This window comes from Leopardus geoffroyi, chromosome E2, assembly GCF_018350155.1.
Source record: "Leopardus geoffroyi isolate Oge1 chromosome E2, O.geoffroyi_Oge1_pat1.0, whole genome shotgun sequence".
NCBI classification, from domain to species: Eukaryota; Metazoa; Chordata; class Mammalia; order Carnivora; family Felidae; genus Leopardus; species Leopardus geoffroyi.
Window position 1 is genome coordinate 1,514,627 of NC_059335.1, and position 24,184 is coordinate 1,538,810.

The 24,184-nt window shown below is 47.2% G+C and overlaps 2 protein-coding genes and 1 pseudogene across 3 annotated transcripts in view; 1 reads left to right on the forward strand and 2 right to left on the reverse strand.

Moving 5' to 3' along the window:
- Nucleotides 1–24,184, reverse strand: part of LOC123577872 (zinc finger protein 304-like) — a 573,883-nt gene that overhangs the window by 406,792 nt on the left and 142,907 nt on the right. The window lies entirely within an intron of this gene.
- Nucleotides 409–582, reverse strand: LOC123579502 (annotated as a pseudogene).
- On the forward strand, nt 2,162–16,312 carry LOC123577912 (zinc finger protein 805-like). The gene is made up of 3 exons (XM_045440347.1): nt 2,162–2,372; nt 6,643–6,769; nt 13,014–16,312. Exons 1-3 carry the CDS (start codon nt 2,223–2,225, stop codon nt 14,048–14,050), a joined length of 1,314 nt encoding a protein of 437 aa, XP_045296303.1. The 5' UTR covers nt 2,162–2,222; the 3' UTR covers nt 14,051–16,312.

Here is a 24,184-nt window from a genome sequence, read left to right on the forward strand (position 1 = left end):
ATTCTAACCCTCAGGACACATCTAAGCAATTCTTCTTGCTCTCCTTTGCTCATCTTATTATGGAAAAGAAACATTAACATCCTGGATATGTTTCACATGTTTAATATTTTAGGTTTTGACCAAATGCGTCCTGCCTGAGGTTGGGTTTTGCAGAAGCAGAAACTGGCACAGGGTTCAATGACATGAGATTTATTGAGGAGAAATTATCAGGAAAAAAGGAAGGGCAGAGAATGAGGCAAGGAAAGGAGCCACACAAGGATGTGGCTTCATCTGAAATCTGCCAGCCTGATCCTGCGTGGAGTGTAAATGTTACACTCAAAGTAGGTGGTCCTACTTTGAAACATAGGTGCAGACCTTTTGTTACTCGAGGTCAAGCAGTCTTTAAATACTCTCCAGCTTTCGACTGCTTCTGTGTTTACTTTTTCTTAAACATTGGAATTATCTGTAACTGCATAAATCCATGTAGGACACATTTTACTTTGTGTTATTTCTGAAAATTAATTTCTTCTTCTGTGGGGGAGTCTGGATTGTAGAGCTATGGACATTCTACACTTGATCTTAGCCAAAAGGCCGAGAAGCGATGAGCTATGGACATTCTAGAAGTCAGTCTATCAGTGAACTCAAAAATGCTGACTTTTTTTTTTTTTTTACAAAATAATTAGAGTTCTGTGTTGAAATGTTCACAGTCTGCCTCACTTGGAGGTTTAATAGATTCTAATAAAACAAAATATGTTCAAAAGTGAGATCCTCATGTTTCCAAGCTCTTTCATCTGCCTACCACCACCCCTTCCCATCTTAGTTAGTGACAAATCCATCCTTCCAGCTGGGACACAACCCCTGAGTCATCCTTGATTAAGCATGACACATATAAGCTGACTGGTGGAGGAGAAGCCACATCCTGATCTGAGGACATTAACCACAATCATGTGCAGCTCCTCAGTAATATAGATGCCATATAATGAAACCACAATGCGCCTTCTCAAAGTGAGTTTTTATTGAACAAGTGTTAATGCATAGTATGAGGTAATTAGTAACATAGTGCATAATCTTGCTAGCAGATGAAAATTGACAGGGAGGAATTTACTTTTCACAAATAGTTTTCAGAAGTAATGTCAATCTCCCTGGCAGATTCTATCACTGCAATTACAGCAAACAGACTGAGATCAAACATTTATCTTGGGGTTCAGATGGCTTCTTCTTCTTCTTCTTCTTTTTTTTTTTTTTTTTTTTTTTTTTTGAGAGAGAGAGAGAGAGAGAGAGAGAGAGAGAGCTCTCAAAGGCATGTGCAGAAGAGTGGCCGGGTGGGGGTAGAGGAGAGGGAGAGAAAGAATCCCAAGCTGGCTCCAGCTCAGCAAGGAGTCCAATGTGGGGCTCGATCGGATGACGGTGAGATCATGATCTGAGCCCAAATCAGGAGTCGGAAGCTCAACTGACCGAGCCACCCAGGTGTCCCCAGATGGCCACTCTGTACACACCCTCTGGCCATGACCACTATAGTCACCGTCCCAGCAGAAAATGAAATTTGGCAAATATCTCTTCATTTCAAATAGATCTCAGGTTTCACAGTAGGAAAGAAATGGGATATGTCTTGGAATGTGGATTAAGAAACACCCCAGTGATGAGACAGTGCTGTGGCTGGATCGGATATGGATACAATCCGTGAGTTTACCGGCAGGGAAAACACTGTTTTCCGAGGGAAAAGGAGACAGCGCCCTGGTCACGTGACTTAAGGCTAATTGAGCGGCAGACTCCCTTTCTGAGTAATACCACGGTCTGGTGTGTCCCTTCAGGAGCCCAGCCTTTGGGCACACATGAAACCACGGGCGCGAGCATTTCTCCTGATCGCAGAAGCCACGCTGCAGAAACCGCGCGGGAGCGGGTTCAGAAGGGAAGAAACCGCGCCCCTCCCCCAGCGTCTGGTGACATCATTTCCCAGAGGCCTTCACGCAGGCTCCGCTGGTCCTTTCAGATTTCCAGAAGGGCGCCCCTTGAGGCAGCAGGCGGAGCTGCGGGAACCATATTACCCGGCAGGCTCAGCGCCAAGAGGCGGTAGGGCTGGGCCAATGGCAGCGCGGGGCGGGGATTCCACGTCACGCGAGACTCAAGGCGCCGTCCTCGTGGGCGTCGTCCTGGGTGCTTCTGCGTCTGTTCACCGGGTCGCAGCTCCAGGAGTCTCGGCGGGCTTGAGACCGCGGGACCTGGGAGGCGTGAGGAGAGGGGTCATGTCCCCTTTGCACCGAGGCAGGGCTGAGGGTGCGTGGGATGGGTCAAAGGAGCCCTTGGGACCCCCCGCGGCCTCCCCACTACTGCGGCCCACTGTCCATGAACAGGGTCCCGCGGCGGCTGCACAGGCGCAGATGGGCCCGGCACAGGTGAGTGGGTGACCCCCCCCTCAGGCCCTGTGGACCCCCAACCACGCAGTCGTGGCACCTCCACATCCAGGGTGGTGGTGTCCTGGGTCTCGTCGCTTCCCCTAACTACGCCATTGTGTTTGGGGGCCACCCTGGTGTCCCGAAGCCAGGCCAGGTTCCTGTGGAAGGGTCCCCCACTCCGTCACCTAATCAGTGAGGTGTGGAGGGGTGTCCCGGGCACACGCACCATGAGGTGCAGATGCGGGGAGGTGAGGCCGAGCAGGGCGTAATCTGTCCGGTGGGAACAGACAGCACTAGGTTGGGAATCGGGTCTGGAGTAACAGGCTGAGGAATCGGCCTCTTTTGAGGCCATGGTGGGGACCACGGAGGATTTGGAGTCCAGTTTTAATAGGCTTCTTCTAGCTCTGGAGGGGAGAGTAGGCTCGGGGTGAGTGGAGGCTCCCTGCAACCCCCCACATAGTACCCGGAACTGCCTTCCCCCGTCACCCTCAGCCATCCTCCCAGCCAGAGCGTGTGTCGTGGTGTGCAGAACAAGCTCCAAAGCCTACCGCCTGGGTTCATCTCCAGGTTCTGCCCCTGCCCCGCCGTGGGATAGTCTGCTTCCCTGGCCATGAAATGGGGTTCATTGCAGGTCTTCCCTCCGGGGTCCTGGAGGCAGATGTGGGAGGCACTGAATGTGGCACAGCCCGCCTAGGGAATGCCCAGGAAGTGCCGGTTGTGGCCATTCATTTCTGTGATCTCTGGGATCCAAGGAGGCCTTTTTCCTGACCTTGTCCTCATGGCAGGGCAAGTGAGAGAGAAATGATGCTTCTCAGAATTCCCCCATCCCTGCACCGTCTGAGTGAACTGTGCTTCAGGAAAGAGCTCATGCAGCAGGGTAGAGACTTTAGGGGCCATATGGCCATACCTTTCCCAGGGCCATGACCTCGAGGAGTATGGTCAGTGCTCTGGCTTCCATCTCTGGGGATCCATGGGAATATCAACATTTCCTCCTCATGGCTTGAGGGGATCAGAGGGCATGTGTGTGATGTGTGTACCCCAGTTCAACACTGCCCAGGTAGCATCACCCTGGACACTGTTTTCAGGGAGCAGAGTCCCTTGTCCTCTGATGGTCTTCGGGGCTCACCCCAGTGGAATCCTGCCCCAGGGTTTCCCCTGTCTCAGCTGAGAACTGGGGAAGAGAGAGCCTAGGGGAAGACTCACGGTGGGAGCAGTATTTTTGGAATTTTGCTTCCCTGCTGGCATGAAAAGGGCCCTTGGGCAGGCTGGGCACCCAGGAAGGTCACTGGGTTCATGTTTATAGTTGCCGTCTGTTTATTACAAGCAATGCTGGCTTGCCACTTACAGTGGTAAGCTTATTTTTCTGTTGAAGATACTTTATTTAAAAAAAATTTTTTTTGAGAGAAAGAGAGTACACAGGGGAGCGGGGGAGAGAGAGAGAGAGAGAGAGAAAGAGAGAGAGAATCTTAAGCAGACTCCACTCCCAGGCCAGAGCCAACACTCCCATCTCACAACTGTGAGATCATGACCTGAGCCGAAATCAAGAGTCAGATGCTTAACCGACTGAACCACCCAGGCGTCCCTGAAGACATTTACTCTTATGTGAAAAGTATGTGCGTTAAAGATTCAGTGTTGGCAGTGTGCGGGAGCATGATGTGCATTTATTTATTTATCTTTAAAATTTTTAATGCTTATTTATCCTTGAGAGGGACAGAGTGCGAGCAGGGGAGGGACAGAGAGCAAGGGAGACACAGAATCCAAAGCAGGCTCCAGGCTCTGAGCTGTCAGCACAGAGCCTGACGCGGGGCTCAAACTCACAAACTGTGAGATTGTGATCTAAGCCGAAGTCAGACACTCAACTGACTGAGCCGCCCAGGCACCTCTAGCCTTTTCACCTGTTTCTTGGCCTCAGAACCTGCAGGGCCATTTGCATCGTCTCGCTCAGTTATTTAGTTTCTAGTTTGGGATCTTTCTCCAGTGGGAACTGGGATTCCTGTTTGCTGCTGTGGCGCCAGGCCTCTGATGGGGCCATAGCTGTCACAGGACCTCAGTAGCTGGTTGGAAAATGAGCGAGACTCCCGGATGGGCTTTCATCCCACTTAGAATCTGTGTTTGAACCCCCACCGTGGCCTGGTGCAGTGCGACTGCTCTGTGTGCACACACGTGTCTTCCCTTCCTTTCTGCATCCCACTGCCCTGCAGCCATGCCACCCTCCACCTGCCCAGCTCTTCCTCACTTTCCAGCCTTGCCCTGCCAGTGCCATCTGCCCTGGATCCTGTCTCCGGAGCTCTGCAGGGCAGCCCTGTGCATTCCTCAGGCCTCTGCTCAAATGCCACCTCTGTCTTTCAGGTTCTCGCTAAAGTACCCCCTGATCAACGTGCTCGGGCGCTGGCATTTTTGTGCAGAGTCGAGTGTTGGATTGAGATTCTCCAGGGTGCTTGAGGTGCAAAGAGGAAAAATAATCAAAAGAAGCAGTGATAGGGGCGCCTGGGTGGCTCAGTCGGTTAAGCGTCCGACTTCGGCTCAGGTCATGATCTCACGGTCCGTGAGTTCGAGCCCCGCGTCGGGCTCTGTGCTGACAGCTCAGAGCCTGGAGCCTGTTTCAGTCTGTGTCTCCCTCTCTCTCTCTGACCCTCCCCCGTTCATGTTCTATCTCTCCCTGTCTCAAAAATAAATAAAAAATGTTAAAAATAAATAAATAAATAAATAAATAAATAAAAAGAAGCAGCGATAATAGCGGACTTCCACTGGGCCCTCGATTTGGTTTGAGGGACAGTTATGTTTCAGCTCATTCAGTTCCTACCTCCTCAGAGTTAGGTTCTGTTATCATCCCTGCTTTACAGAAGAGGAACTTGAGGCTCACAGACATTAAGTTACCTACCCAAGGTCACACAGCTTTTAAGTAGTTGAAACTCACACATTGTCCATTGGCTGCCAGAGCCAGTTCCCAACCACAGTGGGCTGGGGAGGCCTGAGGATGACACCTAAATTAATCTGTGTGAGGGGGGTAGAGATTTCTCCTGCAGGTGAGCTTGGAAACAAGGAAGGCAAGAGGGGCCATCCCAGACAGAGGGAACATTGTGGACAGAGGCCGCGAAGATAGAGTTGTTCGAGGAGGCCCGAGATTGTGATTGCCATGTGCCCCCCACCTGCTAAGATGGGTCTCGAGGAGGGAGCACGCGTGGTCATTGGCCCTTGCCCAGGACAGACATCACAGCCAGTCAGACACTGCTGCCTGTGTTCTTACGGCCACAAGGGCATTATTCTCACCCGCTTGGGTTCCCTGGTTCTCACGGTATTCGTGCCTCAGGGATATATCCCGTCAGGACTCTGGAAGGGAAAACTGACCGATACCTCACTGTGCAATCTTGTGGGGGTCTGAACGGCTGGGGGCCCCACGCCGGTGTGGGGAGCTGGTCCAGGCCCTGCCGCTCCCAGGATGGTGCCTCCCGTGAGGTGGAAGAGGACGGCTCCATTCTTCTGCCCATGTCCGCGGATGTATGGTCAGGGATGGCGGAGGCAGATAAACAGCAACAGTTCCTGGCAGTGCCTCACCTGTAGTGATGGAGGGGCGTAAGCGTTGCCACGGCCCCTCGCCAGAGGGTCCTAGGTTCAGGTCCCACCTCTGCTATGTAGCCTGGGGACTCTCAGGGTGACTCACTAACAAAATGTACAGAGCGCTGTCATGAGCCAGAGACTCTAGTGTTGGCTTTATGAATGTTTTCTCTCGACTTCTCAATCTGATAAAGTGGGAGAGTTGTTGTTGTACTGGTGGAAGAAACGGAAGCTCGGAGGAATGAAGTGGCTTCCGCAAGGTAGACAGCAGGCAAGTGGTGATTCAAGGTTGAATTCAAGCTTGGGAGTGTGCTCCAGACCTGGGGAGCCGTAGCCGTAGCACGTGAAGCCCTCGGCTAGGGGCGGGCATGCGGGGAGGACCGGGGAGGACCAGCTGCTGCTACCTCTGTTCTCAGGGCTGGAATTGTCTTCATGAGTATTTCCCCGGTCCTCTGACGTCCCAGACCACTTACCTTCTGCCCCCAAGGTCCTCACGGGAACGCCGTTGTCTGTGTCATTCTCCATGGCATCTGCCATTGAAGATTTCTCTGTCAGCCGTGTCTGCCCCCCACTTACACCCAGCTCAGAGCTCAGCCCTCCAGAGGCCTCAGTTCAGGGCTGGGTCTCCGTGCACCTTCACCGGTAACTAAGTTACAGGCTTTGATTCCTCCCAACGGCCCCGGTGCACTTAACGCTACTGTGTGTGACTTTCCAGGCACCAGTGACTTTCAAGGACGTGGTCGTGACCTTCACCCAGGAGGAGTGGGAATTACTGGACCTGCCACAGAGGACACTGTACTGGAGGGTGATGAGGGAGACCTGTGGGCTCCTGCTCTCGCTGGGTAAGGCTTCTCCTCACCTCCACGCGGGGGCCTGCAGCCTCCTGGGTTCCTTCCTCTCTCCTGAGGCCCAGCTGGTGGAGAAGGGCTCCGAGTGGCTCGCCGTGTGCTGGGCCCACCTCCTCCTGCCCACTCTCCTTTTGTCTCCACCAGGAATCACTAGGCAGGAAACCTAGTTCCCCTGGCAGATGGAAGTGAGGTGCCTGGCAGAACCTGGGATTGGGGTGCCCCGAGAACGGGTTCAGGACGTGGGAGGAAGCACGGTTGTTCCGCGGCCCCGGGGCTCTCGTCCTGGCTTCTCTCTGTGGGTCTGCACACACCACTGTCTTTTCACAGCAGCTTTTGGTGGGAGTGGGCACCTCATTCTTCTTCTGTGAGCCCCTTGGATTTCTCATCTCCATTCTTGTCTGTGTGTTCGTGTCCTGCCTTCTCTGCATAGGTGTTTGTGTTTGTGTAGCGGGAAGCAACCCCTGGAGCCCACGCTCCCCTCACCCTCTCAGCCCAGTGCCCCGCACAGGCTCCACCTGGGGCGCCTGCTAAAGATTCCCGCCAGAGGTTGCTGACTGGCCCGGCTGTCTGAGTCAGGTGACCCCACAGCATGTTAGCATGGTCGTGGGCTGATTCTCCAAGAAGGGGGAGAGTGAGGCAGGGCCCCAGTGGATGTTTGCCCTCAGTGTCGCCCGCCCATTTATAAACAACACAAACTCAATGAAAAGGCTGCTTGGGCCTAGACCATCCTTTGCTGGTGTGGGCCATACTGTGCTGGGGTGGCAGATAGTTTTAGACGACACAGATGCACACCCTGAGAAAGCCACTTCCCTCTTGATTCTCATCAGGAAGATGTCTCAGTTCGTGCTGAGTTATTAATGCTGAGTCGTTCATGCCTGTCACGACTGTCACCAGTGTCCATTTTCAGCAGAGGCAACAGTCTCCAGCTCGTAGCCCCGAGCAGGCTGCTGAGCTCGCTGGGACCTGTTATCGTTATTTTGATTTCTTTATTGTGTTTTGATTGTAACCTTTCATCCGTGGCAAGGAAGATTTTCCATTTTCTGGAGTAATGTGAGATCCCCTTTGAAGACATTAATTTACAAGAAATGAAAAATGGTTTGCTTTCGAGAGAAGCCATTAGTAATGAGTTGTCATGGCCAATGTCCCCTGAGCACTGACACGTGTCTGGCCTTTTCTCGGCACTTGCCCTGCTCCATTCATTGAATTCTCACAATATCCCTGGGAGGTGAGATGTTTCCCCAGAACTGCCTGACTTTGAACCCAGTTTTCTCCCCACTGGGGACCTCTTGCCCAAAGGCAGTCATCAGATTTTGGAGCCAACAATTTATTGTGATTAGTTTAATACACTTACGTGTTATTCAGTGATCTTGTCATATTCCTAATATTATTTCAGCGCACAGGCGTGGGTGTGCAACATGTGTGAAGTACACAGTATGAAGTATCCAGCCCAGTGCATGTTTTACTCATTTACCTACTGGTGTGACTTCCACTGGGTCAACCTTTGCAGTGTTCCCAGCCCCCAGCAGGCTCCCCTGCCCCACCGTGTAAGGAAAAGACCACCATTGCAGGGAGCTTGTCAGGAAGCCAAAATGTTAAAACTTAAGCTTAATGTAAAAGATGGCCCTTAATGGTCAAATGCCACCCTGTTCCCCCTGTGGTAAAGGCCCTTTCCTTTGTGAAATGACACCGAGAGGAGATGCTGGTTGATGTCGGTGTAAATGTCCTCATTCACCCAGGTCACTGTGTGAGTTTCCTTACATTCCTGCAACGTGCCAGTCTGGGAATCACCGGGTCAGCACCTCCCACCATCCCTGGCTCCCCACAGTCAAAACCTCCCACTCACATCCCCCCTCCCACTTGAACAGCCCACTTTCTCCCAGCTGCTGGCCCCACGTAAGGGCCAGGAGCCATTTTGTCCCCAGTGCAGTGCTCAGCAGGCTGGGCTTTGGACCTAGGTGGCCCGGAGTCAAATCCCAGGTTGGCTTCCTGTGGACTGTGGCAAGTTACTGAGGCTGACCCCCTGTTCTCCCTTTTCCTCCCCCTGCAGTCATCTCTCCTGACCCGCAACCGGCTTAAGTCACCTGTCTTTCTCAGATGGCCAATGATGAGGGTACCATTTGCAGATTGACGCAGACTAGGACTTTCGTCACTCCCTGGACACCAGAATCACCCAGGGAGCTTGGAAAACTCCTGACGCCCAGGCCTCACCCCAGAGTTCTGGTTTGAACTGACCTGTGGTGAGAACCAGGCCTCCCCTGTAGAGATATAGGTAGGGTGAGACCCACAGACTCAGAGCCATTAGAACACAGCTGCTCAGAAATTCCATGGCAGCTTCTTGTTGGGCCCTCCCTGGGGGCATCAGTTTTAGTGAACAGCCCTGCCGTTTGAGTTGAAAAGGCCAGAAAACAACTCCTCAGCACCTGTTTCCATCAGACCCCTCATGCAGCCATCCTCAGGTCCTGCCCCTTTCCCACTGCCCTTATCTCCTGAGTCTGTCCCCACCACCCCCTCCCCGAGCTCCAGCCTTGACACCCTGGTCCGCCTGTCTTGTCCTCTCTCATCTGCACGCTGCTAACGCACCTGTGGTCTCCCCGTCTGCTTGTGCCTCTGCCCAGCTGTCCTCTGCACCAGCTCTCCCAGCCGCCCACCCGATTCTAAGCCTTCACCACACCCTCAGCCACCGAGGCTCAGTCCACGGCCAGACTCATGTCAGAAATAAAGACTTTACTTCTTCTTGCTTCTCGACCCTTTCAGACTCGTCTGCATCTGATTGCTGCCTCCAGCCTCTGTTCTCACCTCCCCCCACCAGGGAGCGGTCTCACCCCCAGCTATGACCAGCTCCTGCGCCAGGGACTGGGTCACACCCTCTCCTGCCTTCTTGGGAGCTCCTTTAGCTCTAGAATTGACTGATTGGTGTGACTATGTGTACAACCAACTTTTTAGAGGAGATGTTGCATTCTAGGGAGAAATGTCTACACTGAGCTTCCATATATCCCATTCTCCCTCCCTCCCTCCCTCCTTCCCCCCTTCCTTTCTTTCTCTGAAGTATAATTTATACATATTGATGTGCATGAATCTTAAGGATTTAACTTGATGAGTTTTTGCACATGAATAAATCCAAGTAACCATTCAGGTGAAGATACAGACCTTAGGAGGTGCCTTGTAAGCCCTACTAGTCCTACTAGTCTATGTCACCTCCTACAAAGGTAACCGCTGATACCTGAACACCATCGGTGAGTTTCACTTCTTGAATGGATATAAATGGAGCCTCACGGTATGTTTTCTGCCTCTCTTGTGTTGATCATCAGTATGTGGTGAGATTCATTCGTATGGATGCAAATGTTTGGAGATTGACATTTTCATACTATATAATATCCCATTGTAGTTATATAGTGCAGTCTATCCATTCTCCTGTTGACGGACATCTGGGCTGTTTCTTTTGGGGTGGGGATGTTATGAACATCACTGCTGTGAGAGGTTCTGTTAGGCATATACCCAGGACTGGACTGGATTGGACATGGGATAGGTGTATATTCAGCTCTAAGAGAAATTATGAAACAATTTTCAGCATGATTGATCATCCCACACACCACCAGCCCCGTTTGTGAGTTCCTGTTGCTCCACATTCTTGTCAGTGCTTGGTGTCCTCTCATTACTCTTTGTAATGGGATGCACTTTAGAGGGGACTCCCAGGAACATAGCACTGAAATCGATGCGCTTCTCTCTGATCCCCATTCCTCCAGCACAGAGATCACCATTTTCCGGAATTCACACTTACTATTCATTACTTGTTCTGTGGGAAGTTATGTCATTACAAGATCTGTTTCCTTATGGATGTCGGGGTATTCAGATTTTCTCTTTACTCTTTTCTCAGTTTTGGTATGTTGTGTCTTCCAGTAGTTCTGTGTCATCTGAATGTTTGAGCCAGTACTTTTAAAATCATTTTATCATACCTGTGTGTGTGTGTATGTGTGTATACATACCTGGAAAATATATTGTGTAGGCCTTTTGTTAAACTTTATCAGAAGGGTATTCTAGGGCACCTGGATGGTTCAGTCGGTTAAGCATCCAGCCCTTGATTTTGTGGTCAGGTTATGATCTCACGATTCTGAGATTGAGCCTGACTTGAACTGGGCATTCGGCCTGCTTAAGACTCTCTCCCTCTCTCTCTGCCCCTCCCTTGCTTGTGTGCTTGTGTGCGCTCTCTCTCTTTCTCTCTCTCTCTCTCTCAAAAGAAAATGAAAGGGTACTCTGTAGTCATCTGGGACTGGCTTTTTTATTCAGTATTACGTTATTGTCTATAACATATATTTATATATTATATGTTACATATTACATGTCATATATAGCTGTAGTTCACTCGTGTTCTTTGCCTGGGAAATAACCTCTTGCATGAATATTCCACAAAGTATTTGTTCTTTTAGACATTTACTTTTTCCCAGCTCTTCCCTCTTGCACACGATGCTGCCATGAAAATGTTTATGCGTGTGTCCTTGTGCACATGTGTGTGAGTTTCTCATGATAACGTTCCTGGGAGTGGAATTTTGGGTGACTAGGGATTTGGCATGTTAAGGTGGCACCCAGTTGTTTCCTGAAGTGGTTCTAGTAATTTTGACTTTGGCCAGCAATAGTTGAGAGATTCCATGGATGTACATCCTCTCCAGTATTTGCTATTACCAGCCTCCTTAGTTTTTGTCAGTCAAATGAGTATAAAAAATATCTCAGTGTAGTTTTGTTTTGCAGCCCTTCATTACTAAGAAAGTGGAATGACACTCCCCATTCGTTTAGTGGCCATGTGTATCTTTTATTAATGTCAGTTCATGATTTTTTTTCTGATTTTTCTGTGAAGATGGTTGCTCTTCCCTTTTTGATTTGCCAGATTTTTTTTGTATATTCCTGATACTAATCTTTGACCCATACTGTGGGCTGCAGTTGTATTCTGTTAGAGTTTAGCTTTTAAAAAATATTCTTTAAAGTATCTTTTGATTAATATAAATTCATATTTTGTTTACTGCGGTCAATTTCTTTTTTTTTTTTTTTTATGATTACTGCTTTTCATGTCTCGCTAGGAAATATCCCTACACCAAGGTCAAAAACATACTCGTTTTCTTTTGCTTGCTAATCTGGAATTAATGATGTGTGTGATATGCGGTAGAAATGGAATAACTTTTTTCTGCATGTGGGAAACCAGTTTTCTAGCCCCCCTTGTTGTCTGTCACTGTTACCAGTGACCTGCTGTGTCATCTCTGCGGTGTGTGAAAGCTGTGTCTGTTCATGAGGCTATTACTTCCTGTTGCCAGTTTTTCTTAGGCCTGTAATTTCATCATAACCCCAGGACTGGGAGGGCAAGCCCCATCGCCTTATTTTTGTTTCAGTGATATTCTTGGCCCTTAACTCTTCCTAGGAAATTCTAGAATCACCTTGTTGAGTTTCATGGCAAATCATGTTATCTGGAATTGTAATGAACTTAAAGATAGATTTGAGGAGAATTTACAACTTTGTTATTAATTTCTCCATGTGTATAGATCTCTTTAATATCTTGAAATGTTTCAGATTTCTCTACTAGCTTTCTTCCATTGTTTAGTCCCCGCACTGTTCCTCACCTTGAGCCCTGTGGGCACTGTCCTGGGAGTGGCGATGGCTGCCCTTACTCTCAGCCCTCCAGACTCTGGAATCGGCACCCTGTTTGTGGCACCGTCCGCATCTCTGCCATCCTCGTGCCCTGCAGCTCCCTAGGCATCAGGACTCTCTCTCGACTTGGCACCTTGTGCACTCTGCCTCCTTTTGGGCGCAGTGCCCTCTTACTTTCTGTATGTGCTGGCTCCTGCTTCTTCACAACTCAGATCTCAAGACACCTCCCAAATTCTCTCTCTCTCTCATTTGGACTGTGTTAGATGTCCCCTTCCTTCCCTGTGTTCCTGGTAACAACGTGTGACGTCCTTTCTTAGAACAAACACAGCCTGTGGTGTCTTCGTTTCTCTCCCCTCTGGACAGAGAGAAAGGGATTCCACTCTGGACCCTGCCCCAAATTCTCCTCAGGGTTGTCCCTCTAAGGGTGTCAAGAATCCAGGGACCAGCAAAAAACAAAAAACAAACCACACAACAACAACAACAACAAACCTGAGCTTCAGAGATGTGAACAGTTATCAGTGGCACTGTTTTCCCGCTGGCTTGGCGATCGTGTTTCTTTATGTTGGCATTGCTAATGGGCCTCTTTTGTGTATTGGATTCTCTTCAGGTGATGAAGCAAAAACCAGGACCACGGAGCCTTCTGCTTCTCAGTCAGCCGTGTTTGAGGGATGCTTATCCCACAGGTTACCGACTCAGGAAGACTCCGGTGTTTCCATGCTGGGAGAGGCCAGGGAACAAGAAGAACCATCCAAAAAACAGGGAGGGCCCGTGAAGACAGGGATAGTCCCGTTCAAGGAGACTCTCCCTGGAGAGATGAACCCCGAGTGTGGTCATTGGGGAACAGGTGAAAATCTGTGTACAAAGGACTTACAGGAGCAAGTCTCTGCAGGAGATGCTCTCCATGAGTATGAATCACGTGGATCAAGGAAAGACCCCTCGATTCATGGAGGGAAGAACTCGTACAAGTGCAAGGAATGCGGAAAAGGGTTTAAGAAGAATCGCTTCCTTCTCCAGCATCAGTGGATTCACACTAAAGTAAAACACTATACATGCAAAAAGTGCGGGAAGGCCTTTCTCGGGAAGGCAGAGCTCACTGGACACTACAGCGTTCACATGGAGAAGAAGCTCTATGAGTGCATCAGGTGTGAGAAGGCCTTCAGCCGCAGGTCACACCTCACAGAGCACCAGCGGGTTCACACTGGGGAGAAGCCCTTTGTGTGCATGGAGTGCAGGAAGACCTTCAGCCGCAGGTCACACCTCACAGAGCACCGGCGGATTCACAGCGGAGAGAAGCCGTATATGTGCAGCGAATGCGGAAAGGCCTTTGCCCGCCACTCTGATTTTATTCGGCATAACAGAACCCACACTGGAGAAAAGCCCTTTGAGTGCAAAGAGTGTGGGAAGGCCTTTTGTAACAGCTTTTCTGTAACTCGACACATGACATGTCATTCTCAGGAGAAGCTCTATGAGTGCAGCGAGTGCGGAAAGACCTACGGCTACCGCTCGACCCTCGCTACTCATCAAAAGATCCACAGTGGAGTAAAATCCTATAAGTGTAAGAGATGTGGGAAGGCCTTTTACCGGAAGACGGGCCTCAGTCAACATCAGAGAACTCACACTGAGTTCCGAAAGAGACCTTTTTAAAGTGACGACTGTGGCGGATCGTTTGACCGGGAGAGCGTTACTTGGCTTGGCATCTGAGAGTTTGTACCCGAGGCTTCCCTGCGTACGTGTCCTCCTTCGTGTGCACGGCTCCTGCTGGGGCTACGGCATTACCTTTACCTGTGGCTGAGCCCTGGCACTTCAGAGACCGGAGGCCAGGCTCCCAAACACGACTTGGTTCTTAGGAGAGGGACCTTCTTCCCACACGTGAGAGTGCTTTGCTGTCACGTGGCCTGCAAAGAGGCCTGGGCCTGTTTGTCCCAAAGCACAAGTGATGTGCTTTGCAGTGGACAGAGGGCCCTCTCCCTTCATTGTCCACATCTCCCCCTGGAACTTTATGTGTTCACAGGGGCCTGCTGTGGAATGGGCAGGAGTCACGAGAACCCTATCCTTCACGCCCATTATCCTGCACGGTGCCTGGTGTCGTGGAGATACATGGGTGACTGAGACGTGGGCCTTGCTGTCTAGAAGGGAGACACGCGTGATAACACAGAGGTGTAGAGGTGTAGTTTGGCCACTCTGATGCTGTGGCAGCAATGTGCCTGTGGTCCCCATGTGGCAATGAAGATCAAGGTCAAAACTTTGGCAAGGAGGGCAGATGTCCTTTGGGAAGAGTGGTCCAGTGGTGAAGGTTTTGGACCCTCGGGATACTGGAATTCGAGCACTTCCGAGCTGTGTCCATCGCCATCTGGGTGACCTTGGTTATGTCATCTCCCCACACGCCTCTTGTTACAAAAGTGGGGAGATCCATGTTAAACTGTGAAGCATGGGCAGAGGAGCAGACAGTATACAAAGGTGAGATCACACATACCCATGAGGAATGGAGGAGCCCCAGCCATGTTCGAAGATGAGGAAGAATGTTGTGGTAAAGGGAACAGCATGTGCCAAGACCCTGAGGCAGGGGAGAGTTGGCCTTGTTAGTGGAAGCAGCTGAAGGCCAGTGTGTCCGGAGGAAATGAGTGGTGGACAGTGAGATGGAAGAACAGGGGCGGATGCGGTGTTGGCGGGCTGAGGAAGGGATTCACCACGGCAGTGGCATGTTCTTGCTTCTGAGTTCCCCCTTGGCTGCTGTGTAGAGAGCGAATTGAAGAAGGGAGAATTGATGTGGGAGAGAGACGAGGCCACCATGTAACCCAGGAGTTCGTTGGCGTTGCCTGACCCAGGATGGTGGCATTGGAATTGGTGGGGAGAGGATGACTTGGGATGTGTTAGGAGGCAGAGCGCACAGGACATGTGCATCATTGGGATGATGAATGAGCCCCGAGGAATGACTTTCCCTCCTCGATCCTCAAGAGGAAGCCCTCTGCGTCCATGGAATGTGACGTGGGGCCTGTCCTCGTGTTCTGGTCTTCAGTCAGTACCTAGTGTGTTGAGTGAGCAGGTGAAGCTGAAGACTCCCTTTCTCAGACAGAAAACTGGCAGGACTCCTTGTCCCCATGATGGTCACATGGGCGGTGAATTTACCATGACCTTTTTTCTCTGGTGGAGAGGGGCCCTAGGTACGTAGATTTGCACAGGAAGCCGTGCAGGGCAGGGATGACGCCTGCCTCTCCATGCAGTGCTTCTTACCAGTGGCCAGGGCTCAGGGCCATTCAGGAATTTGGGGGGTTCTCAGTTTCCTCCTCTGTAAATGGGGATCTAATAAGCCTCAGCCTCGGTATCTGTGAAACAAGAGTGTTGACTGATGCACTTCACCAGGTGGTTGTTCAGGTTAAAGGATAGTGTGAAGTACCTGGTGTCAGCTTTGCGGGTGTTCTTAAATGTTCACGGTTGTTAAAATTGTTTTCACTGAAGTGTTACCCCTTTGTGCCACCCTATTCTTTTCTCATCGGGAGATGTGCTGATGGGATTTGCTGGTAAAAATATACTTCAGGTCCCGAGAACATCTCAGCTAATTTTAGGCCTTAAGAAACTTGTTCATAGATTCTGGTGAACCTCGGCATGAGGTCTTGATTCCCCACCAACCAAATCCAGGACAGTGTTCGCCCCCTGGTTTCTTTTCTTGGTGGAGATGGGGTGGCTGAGGATGCCACAGAATGTTAGTTTTGCTTTAATGGAAATTCAAAACTTGCACTTGAAATTTATGGGTGAAAATTAAGTACCTTGTGAAGGGAGGTTTGAACCATCTAAAAGTACTGACTAATGGGGCACCCGGCTGGCTCAGTTGGAAGAGCATGCAAATATTGATCCCGGGGTCCTGAGTTCAAGCCCCACATTGGGTGTAGAGATCACTTAAATAAATAAAGTTTTAAAAAAAAATTTAAAAAGACTACTAATTTAATTTATTTCATGGTTCATGTAATATTTGATATATTTGGGATTAATATATCCTCTTATTTTATGGCTTTGTCTCCCTTGTTCTTTTTCTGATCCTTTAAAAAAACAACTATTACTCACAATCCAGATTTTTTTTAAATTCTAGTTTAAAAAGCATATTGTTTGTTATTGTTTAAGCTAAAATTTACAAACACAACAGTAGATGACAGAATTATAAATACTTTTCTGTCTTCCCAGGCAATATAAGGGACTTAGAAGATGAGCTAGCATGTTCCATCTCCATATGTGTGTTGAGATTATGCATGTTAACTCTATCAGTCTAACTCCACAAGGAAATGTTATTCTTGTTTAAGGCAAGTAACGAGCCAGATGAGTATGCGTTCCCCTCTTGGGTCCTCATTCCTTCTGTAATTGCAAGTGTTTCATCAGAGATTACTTTCCAATGTTCTTAAACATAACCTTTAGGATTTCATTTTATGTGTGTTAATCTTCCATTAAATTCTTCATTTTTGGCTTGAAATACTATTATTTTGTATTCTTTCTTGACAGTTTTACCATATATAGAAATCTAGGTTGGCATGGGTTTTTTTCTTTAGCACATCCTTGAAGAAGTCCTTCCACTTTGTTCTAGAATCATAATTATATTGGGAGTGACTGGCAACAAGTATACTTTGTGTATGGTCTTTTAAAAAAAATGTTTGTTTTTGGGGCGCCTGGGTGGCTCAGTCGGTTAAGCGTCCGACTTCAGCTCAGGTCACGATCTCGCGGTCCGTGGGTTCGAGCCTCGCGTCGGGCTCTGGGCTGACCGCTCGGAGCCTGGAGCCTGTTTCGGATTCTGTGTCTCCCTCTCTCTCTGCCCCTCCCCCATTCATGCTCTGTCTCTGTCTGTCTCAAAAATAAATAAACGTTACAAAAAAAATTTTTTTTTTTAAATGTTTGTTTTTGAGAGACAGAGAGCAGGGGAGGGGCAGAGAGGGAGACAGAGAACCCAAAGTAGGCTTAGCACTGTCAGCGTAGACCCTGACCTGGGGCTCAAACTCATGAACCATGAGACCATGACCTGACCAGAAGTGGAACACTTAACCGACTGAACCATCCAGGTACCCCTACTTTGTGTATGGTTTTAAGAATAGAAATATTAGGGGCCTTGGAATATATATCTTTGTTGTGTTTTCTCTTTTGTGCTCCTCCACAGGGATAGTTTCTCCAGCCTCAGTGATTTCAGTTTGCACACCGGCCCCCCCTCCAGTATTTAGCGCTCTCTTGAGAGCTGAGGTTCAGGCATGGACTGAGGGTGCATTGGGGCCCTGGTAGGTGCATTTTTTTTTTTTTTTTTAATTTTTTTTTTTCAACGTTTATTTTATTTTTGGGACAGAGAGAGACAGAGCATGAACGGGGGAGGGGCAGAGAGAGAGGGAGACACAGGATCGGAAACAGGCTCCAGGCTCCGAGCCACCAGCCCAGAGCCTGACGCGGGGCTCGAACTCACGGACCGCGAGATCGTGACCTGGCTGAAGTCGGACGCCTAACCGACTGCGCCACCCAGGCGCCCCAGGTGCATTTTTAATATAGGCCTGTGTGATACTAATGCTGCTGGTTTGGGAGCCACTGGATTAGAGCACCACTTAATGTTAGTACACAATGATGCTGCAAGCAAGTTATCTTTTTATCACCTAATTTAAAACTTGTTCATTTATTTTATATAGTATTGTTAACCATAGTCACCATGCTGCGTATTTCATCCCCAGGACTTATTGTATGGTTTTTTAATTATATTTTTTTCCTGGAAGGCGGCTGAGGAGGCTTGCCTAAGGCCACATAAGTAGAAGTCTCTTGTCACAGCTATCCCAGGATGGGGCTTCGCCCAAGGTGGCCACAGAAATCTGGGCCTGGTCCCTGTATTTGGAGCCATAGAGCATTATTTCCCAGTATCCCTTGTGGGGCTGTTTGCCAACTTCCTGGAGAATGGGAACCGCCCATCCTAAGCTGGTGATGTGCAGGACGGAAATTATTACCCAGAAGGCTGTGCCTTGTGTGTGGGCAGTAAGGACCCCTCCAATAACAACACAGGAGAATGGCATTTCCTGCGGAAGTGGGGGTGACACTTATGATGATATCGTAGAGGCTGTGGCCGGTCTTTCCACGAAGGCTGGCGGAGGGAGGAAGGAAGGGGAGGAGAATGGGACCCATCTCTGTGTCTTTGGGTGAGCCGTGACCCTCACCTGGCCGCGCCTCTCCTGGACCTGCACCGGTCCTCCTTCCTCCAGGTGCCTGGAGGCGACACCCTGGGCCTTGTGTGTCCTCCCGTTTCTGGGACCCAATAAGATGAAGGACGGTTTCCAGGAACAAGGACTGGCAAGAACAGGGGTTTGGATGTGGTACTAAACTAGGAATGTTTCGCGACATCAGATCCATGCTATGCCTGCAGCAACAGGAGAGCAGACAGACAGGAATCAGCAGTGGAATGGCCCGTGAGGAGCTGGATCTCTATTCTGAGGGTGATGGGAGCCGTGGAAGGAGGTCCTCTGACTCAAGTCTTTACAGGCTCCTCACGTCTGCACACAGGAAAAGCAACTGTGCAGGTGCGGGTTGTTTCCCTAATGTTAATCCAGCCTAGTTTTCTTCTGACAAAACCCAGTGACTCATATGTACCTTTTTTCGTCTTACTTTTTCCTGGATGGGATTTGCCATATATTTTATTACTGATTTCATTCACCTGTGTTAATTAGGTCTCTACTGTAATTGTTTTGTTTCTTGTCCTCATGAAGGTTTGATGTAAGTGGTGTGTTGGCTTTTTTTTTTTTTTTTTTTTGGTACGTTCTCAAAATCACTTCATTTTTTAAATATCTTAGTATTGCACACTAGTGAATAGGATAGTGTGACACATGGAAAGCACAGTTCCTGATGTGGAGAAAGTTTTATTTGGGTGACAGCCAACCTTAAGCAAAGCAAACAATTAGATAATTGCACAGATACAAATCATGTATCATAAACCTTAAGCAAGTACGCTATGACTTAGTAAGAACATTTGAAGGTCATAGTCATGTTTTTGTCTGATTACTCCTAATTCTTCATATTTTGCTATTTTAAATGGCATATTTTATTTTAAATACATTTTTAAAGCTTTTGTTTCTGTTATACAGAATTTTCTGTATTGAAATGAGTTAACATTATATATGTATAAGTAAGCTTGCTGATTTTGCTTAACTATTGTTGCTTTTATTTTTTCTTTTTCAGAGTAGACAATCATTACCAATGGGTAATTACAACCTTATTCTTTATTGGAATATAACTGACACGAGTTAATTTCAGGTGCGCAACATAATGATTTTATATTTGTATATACTGAAAAATGTTCAACACAGGAAGTCTAATAAACACCCTTCACCATTCAGTTACAAAACATTTTTTTCTTGTGATGAAAACTTTTAAGATATACTCTTAGCACCTTTCAAATATGTAATACAGTGTTAACTGTGGTCACCATGCAGTACCTTACATCCTCATGATTTATTTTATAATTGGAAGATTGTACCTTTTGACTCTCTTTATCCATTTGCCTACCCTCCCAACCCCCACCTCTAGCAAGCACCAATTTATGTATTTATGAGTTCATTTTTTTTAATTCCACATATAAGTGAGATCATACATACAGATTTGTCCTTATGATTTATTTCACTTAGCATTACACACTCAGGGTCTATCCATGTTGTTGCAAATGGCAAGCTTTCCTTCTTTTTTATAGCTGAATAGTATTCCATTGTGTATACATACCACATCTTTATCCGTTCATCCATCAATGGACACAGTTTGTTTCCACATCTTCGTTATTGTAAATGCTTCCATGAACATAGGGTTGCATGTATCTTTTCAAATAGGTGTTTTCATTTTCTTCAGATAAATAGAAGTGGAATTGCTGGATTATATGGTGAATCCATTTTTAATTTTTGAGGAACTTCTATACTGTTTTCCATAGTGGTTGTACCAATTTATATTCCTACCAGCAGTGCATAAGGATTTCCTTTTCTCCATATTCTCACCAACACTTATTATGTCTTGTCTTTTTTTATAACAGCCATTCTGTCAGGTGAGAAGGAATAGCTCATTGTGGTTTTGATTTGCATTTCCTTGCCCCGATGATGAGTGAGGTTGAGCGTGTATGTCTTCTTTGGGAAAATGTCTATTCACATCTGCCCTTTTTTTAACTGGATTGTTTGGTTTCTTTTTCATTGTTGACTCGTAGGGGGTCCTTTATGTATTTTCCATACTAAAAAATACGATTTGCAAATATCTTCTCCCATTTAGTAGGTTGCCTTTTCACCTGAGTTGATGCTTTCCTTTGCTGTGCAGAAGCGTTTTTGTTTTATGCAGTTGCACCTGTTTATTTTTGTCTTTGTTCTCTTGCTTTTGGAGTCTGGTCCAAATAATCATCATCAAGACTGATGTCAAGGAGCTTGCCACCTATGTTTTCTTCTAGATTTATGGTTTCAGGTATTACAGCCAAGTCTTTAATCCATTTTGAGTTATTTTTTATGTATCATGTAAGGTAGTGATCCAGTTTTACTCTTTTGCATGTGGCTGTTCAGTTTTCCCAACACTATTGAAGATATTTTTTTCAATCTCTTTGGCTCCTTTGTTGTGAATTAATTGACCATATGTATGTGGGTTTATTTCTGGCCTCTGTTCTCTTCCATTGATCTATGTGTCTGTTTTTATGCCCCCTGATACTGTTTTGATTACTTATAGCTTTGTAATAGTTTGGTATCAGGGAGCTTTGTTCTTCTTTCTCAAGATTGCTTTGGCTATTTGGGATGTTTTGTGGCTCCGTACACATTTTAGGATTGTTCTAATTCTGTGGAAAATGCCATTGAAATGTTGATAGGGATTGCATTCAATCTGTAGATTGCTTTGGGTAATATGGACAGTTTAACAGCATTATTTCTTCCAATCCATGAGCACAGAATATCTTTCCATTTATTTATGTCTTCTTTCATCTTTCATCAAAGTCCTATATAGTAATCAGTGTATATAGGTCTTTTACTGCCTTGGTTAAGTTTATTCCTAGGTATTTTATTATTTTTGATGCAATTATAAATGGGATTGCTTTTTAAATTTCCTTCTATTTTGTTATTAGTGTATAAAAACACGACTTTTTTGTATATTGATTTTGTACTTTGCTGAACTTTAACAAATTTGAATTTGTTTATTCTAACAGGTTTTTTTTTTTTTTTTTGATGGAGTTTTCAGGATTTAAAATGTTCATTTTTGAGAGAGAGAGAGACCCCACATGTGAGCAGGGGAGGGGCAGAAAGGGAGGGGGGACAGAGGATCTGAAGGAGGTTCTGTGCTAATAGCAGAAAGCCCACTGCAGGGCCCAAATTAATGAACCGTGAGCTCATGACCCAAGCCAAAGTCAGACACTTAAGCAACTGAGCCACTCAGGTGCCCCTCAGGATTTTTTTTATATATAAAATCATGTTGTCAGCAAATAGTGACAGTTTTATTTCTTCCTTTGTAAGTTAGATGCTTTTTACTTCTTTTTCCTGTCTGATTGCTCTGGCTGGGATTTACAATGCTATGTTGAATAAAAGTGGTGAGAGTGGGTGTTCTTTTTCCTGACATTAAAGGAAAAGCTTTCAGCTTTCACTGTTGAGTATGATAGCAGGGGGCTTGTCATATATGGCCTTATTCTCTTCAAATAATTTTTCTGCCCCCTTTTCTCCTTTCTCCTCCTCCTCCCATGCAAATATTAATACATTTGATGGAGTCACTGAGTTCCCTAAGTTTATTCTCATTTTGCATATTTCTTTTTTTTTTTTTTTCTCTTTTGTCCATCTTGATTACTTTCCATTACTCTTCTAGGTGGTCAATTCCTTCTTCTGCTTCTTCCAGCCTGCTGTTCATTGCATTAAGCATGTTTCTAATCTCATTTATTGCACTCTTCATTTCTGATCATTTTTTTAATCTATGTATTAAGGGTTTCACTGATGTCTTCCATTCTTTTCTCAAGTCCAGTGAGTATCCTTATGATCATTGCTTTAAATACTCCATCAGACATGTTACTTATATCTGTTTCGTTTAGATCTCTGTCTGTGGCCTCATCCTGTTCCATTTGGTACCTCTTCTCATTTTAGGTCTCTGTGCCTATTTCTGTTTGTTAGGAAAGTCGACTAGGTCTCCTGCTCTTGAGGGCCTTATAAGTAAGAGGTCTTGTAGTGCCCTGCTGCATAGCGTCCCCTTTTCCCCCAGGGCCTGGTACTTCTGAGTGTTCCTCATATGTGCTGTATGTGTTCTGCTGTTTTCTCTTGGATGCTTTATCCTTCCAGCTAGTCGTCTGCAGATTATTTGCCTGTTGTGGGTAATGTTTTATCCTTGGCCTGAATGTAGCACATTTTAACTAGATGTGCTCTCGTCTGCCTGTGAAATAAGACCTGTCACCACTGTCACTGGAACGGAGGCCCTGCAAAATTCCCAGGTTGGGAGATGCAGTATTGGCAGGGATGTGGGCCAGTCTTCTGAGGGAGGGGGCCCACTCCACTAGGATTAAGGCAGTCATGACTAGGAAGGGTAGTTCTACCAGACCATGGAGGGTGCTGAGCTTGGTGTAAACAAGTTAGGCAGCAAGTGAGCAAGTGTCTGTGCTATGCTGGTTCCCACAGGTGTCCCTGTGTTTATGTCGAGGGGTGGGGGAGGGAAATGGCATCTACCAGTTCCTTTGTTCCTGCAGGGATCTCTCCATGAATTCTGCCTCTTTGGGACACACTACAAGATGAGCAAATAACCTCCCCACTCTGTGCCCCGGGCATTCTTCGGATCACTGTCCACAGGCTGTTTGCTCTGCCTTCTCTCCAAAAGCAGCCCCAAGGCCTCGTGTCTCTATGTGATCCTGCTGACTTTTAGAACTCCAGGCTTTAAGCCCTACTGGATGCAAGTACTCATGAAATTTGGCCCCTCTTGCTTTCCAAGCTAATTGCTATGGGGATTCATTTTCCCCATGCTTTCCCATGTGCTAGTCTGTCTCTTGCCCTTCTCTGTGACCATGGCTCTCTCCCTGCAAATGTCAGCCACGATCCATTTCTCTCCCAGACCACATCTCCACACTTCCTACCTTCTTTGATGTGGCCTCTTCTCTACCTTCAGTTGTGGAGTTTGTTCTGCCTGCCAGTCTTTAAGTTGATTTCTGGAGTATTTAGGATGATTTGATATTTAGTTGTATTCGTGGGACAAGGCAAGCCTAGAGTCCTCCTACTCTGCCACATCATCCTCTCCCCAACCCCCAAAATATTTTTGTTAAGGTTTTGCTGTATCTATGTTAATGTGGGTATTGGCTCTGTAATTTGTCTTAGTATCATTCTCCATATGTAGTATCATGTTATTATTGGGTTCACTTAATTAGTTGGGAAATGTATGAACCTTGTTTTGGAAGACTTGTGCACAATTGGTATTGTTTCAGCTTTACATATGCTGTAAAAGTTTTAAAATGTTCCAGGGCTGACCCTAAGCTGACAGCTACATAGAAAACAGGGACAGGAGTCCTACAACCACAAGGAACTTAAATTGTCCAACAACTCAAAAGAGTAGGAAACAATCTGTTTTAGAGCCTCCAGAAAAGAACACATCCCCTGCCAACACCTTGATTTTAGCCCATTGAGACCTGTCCTGTGTAGGTCCTGGGTAGGACTTACAACCCACAATGCTATAATAAATTTGTGTGGTTTAAGCCATAGGTCTGTGGTGATGTGTTAGGACAGCAATGGAAAGCTAATACATCAACATCATTCTGTGAGCATTTCTTAGCTAATTGAAGAATATTTCCTAGGCTCACGTACCTTTCCTGCC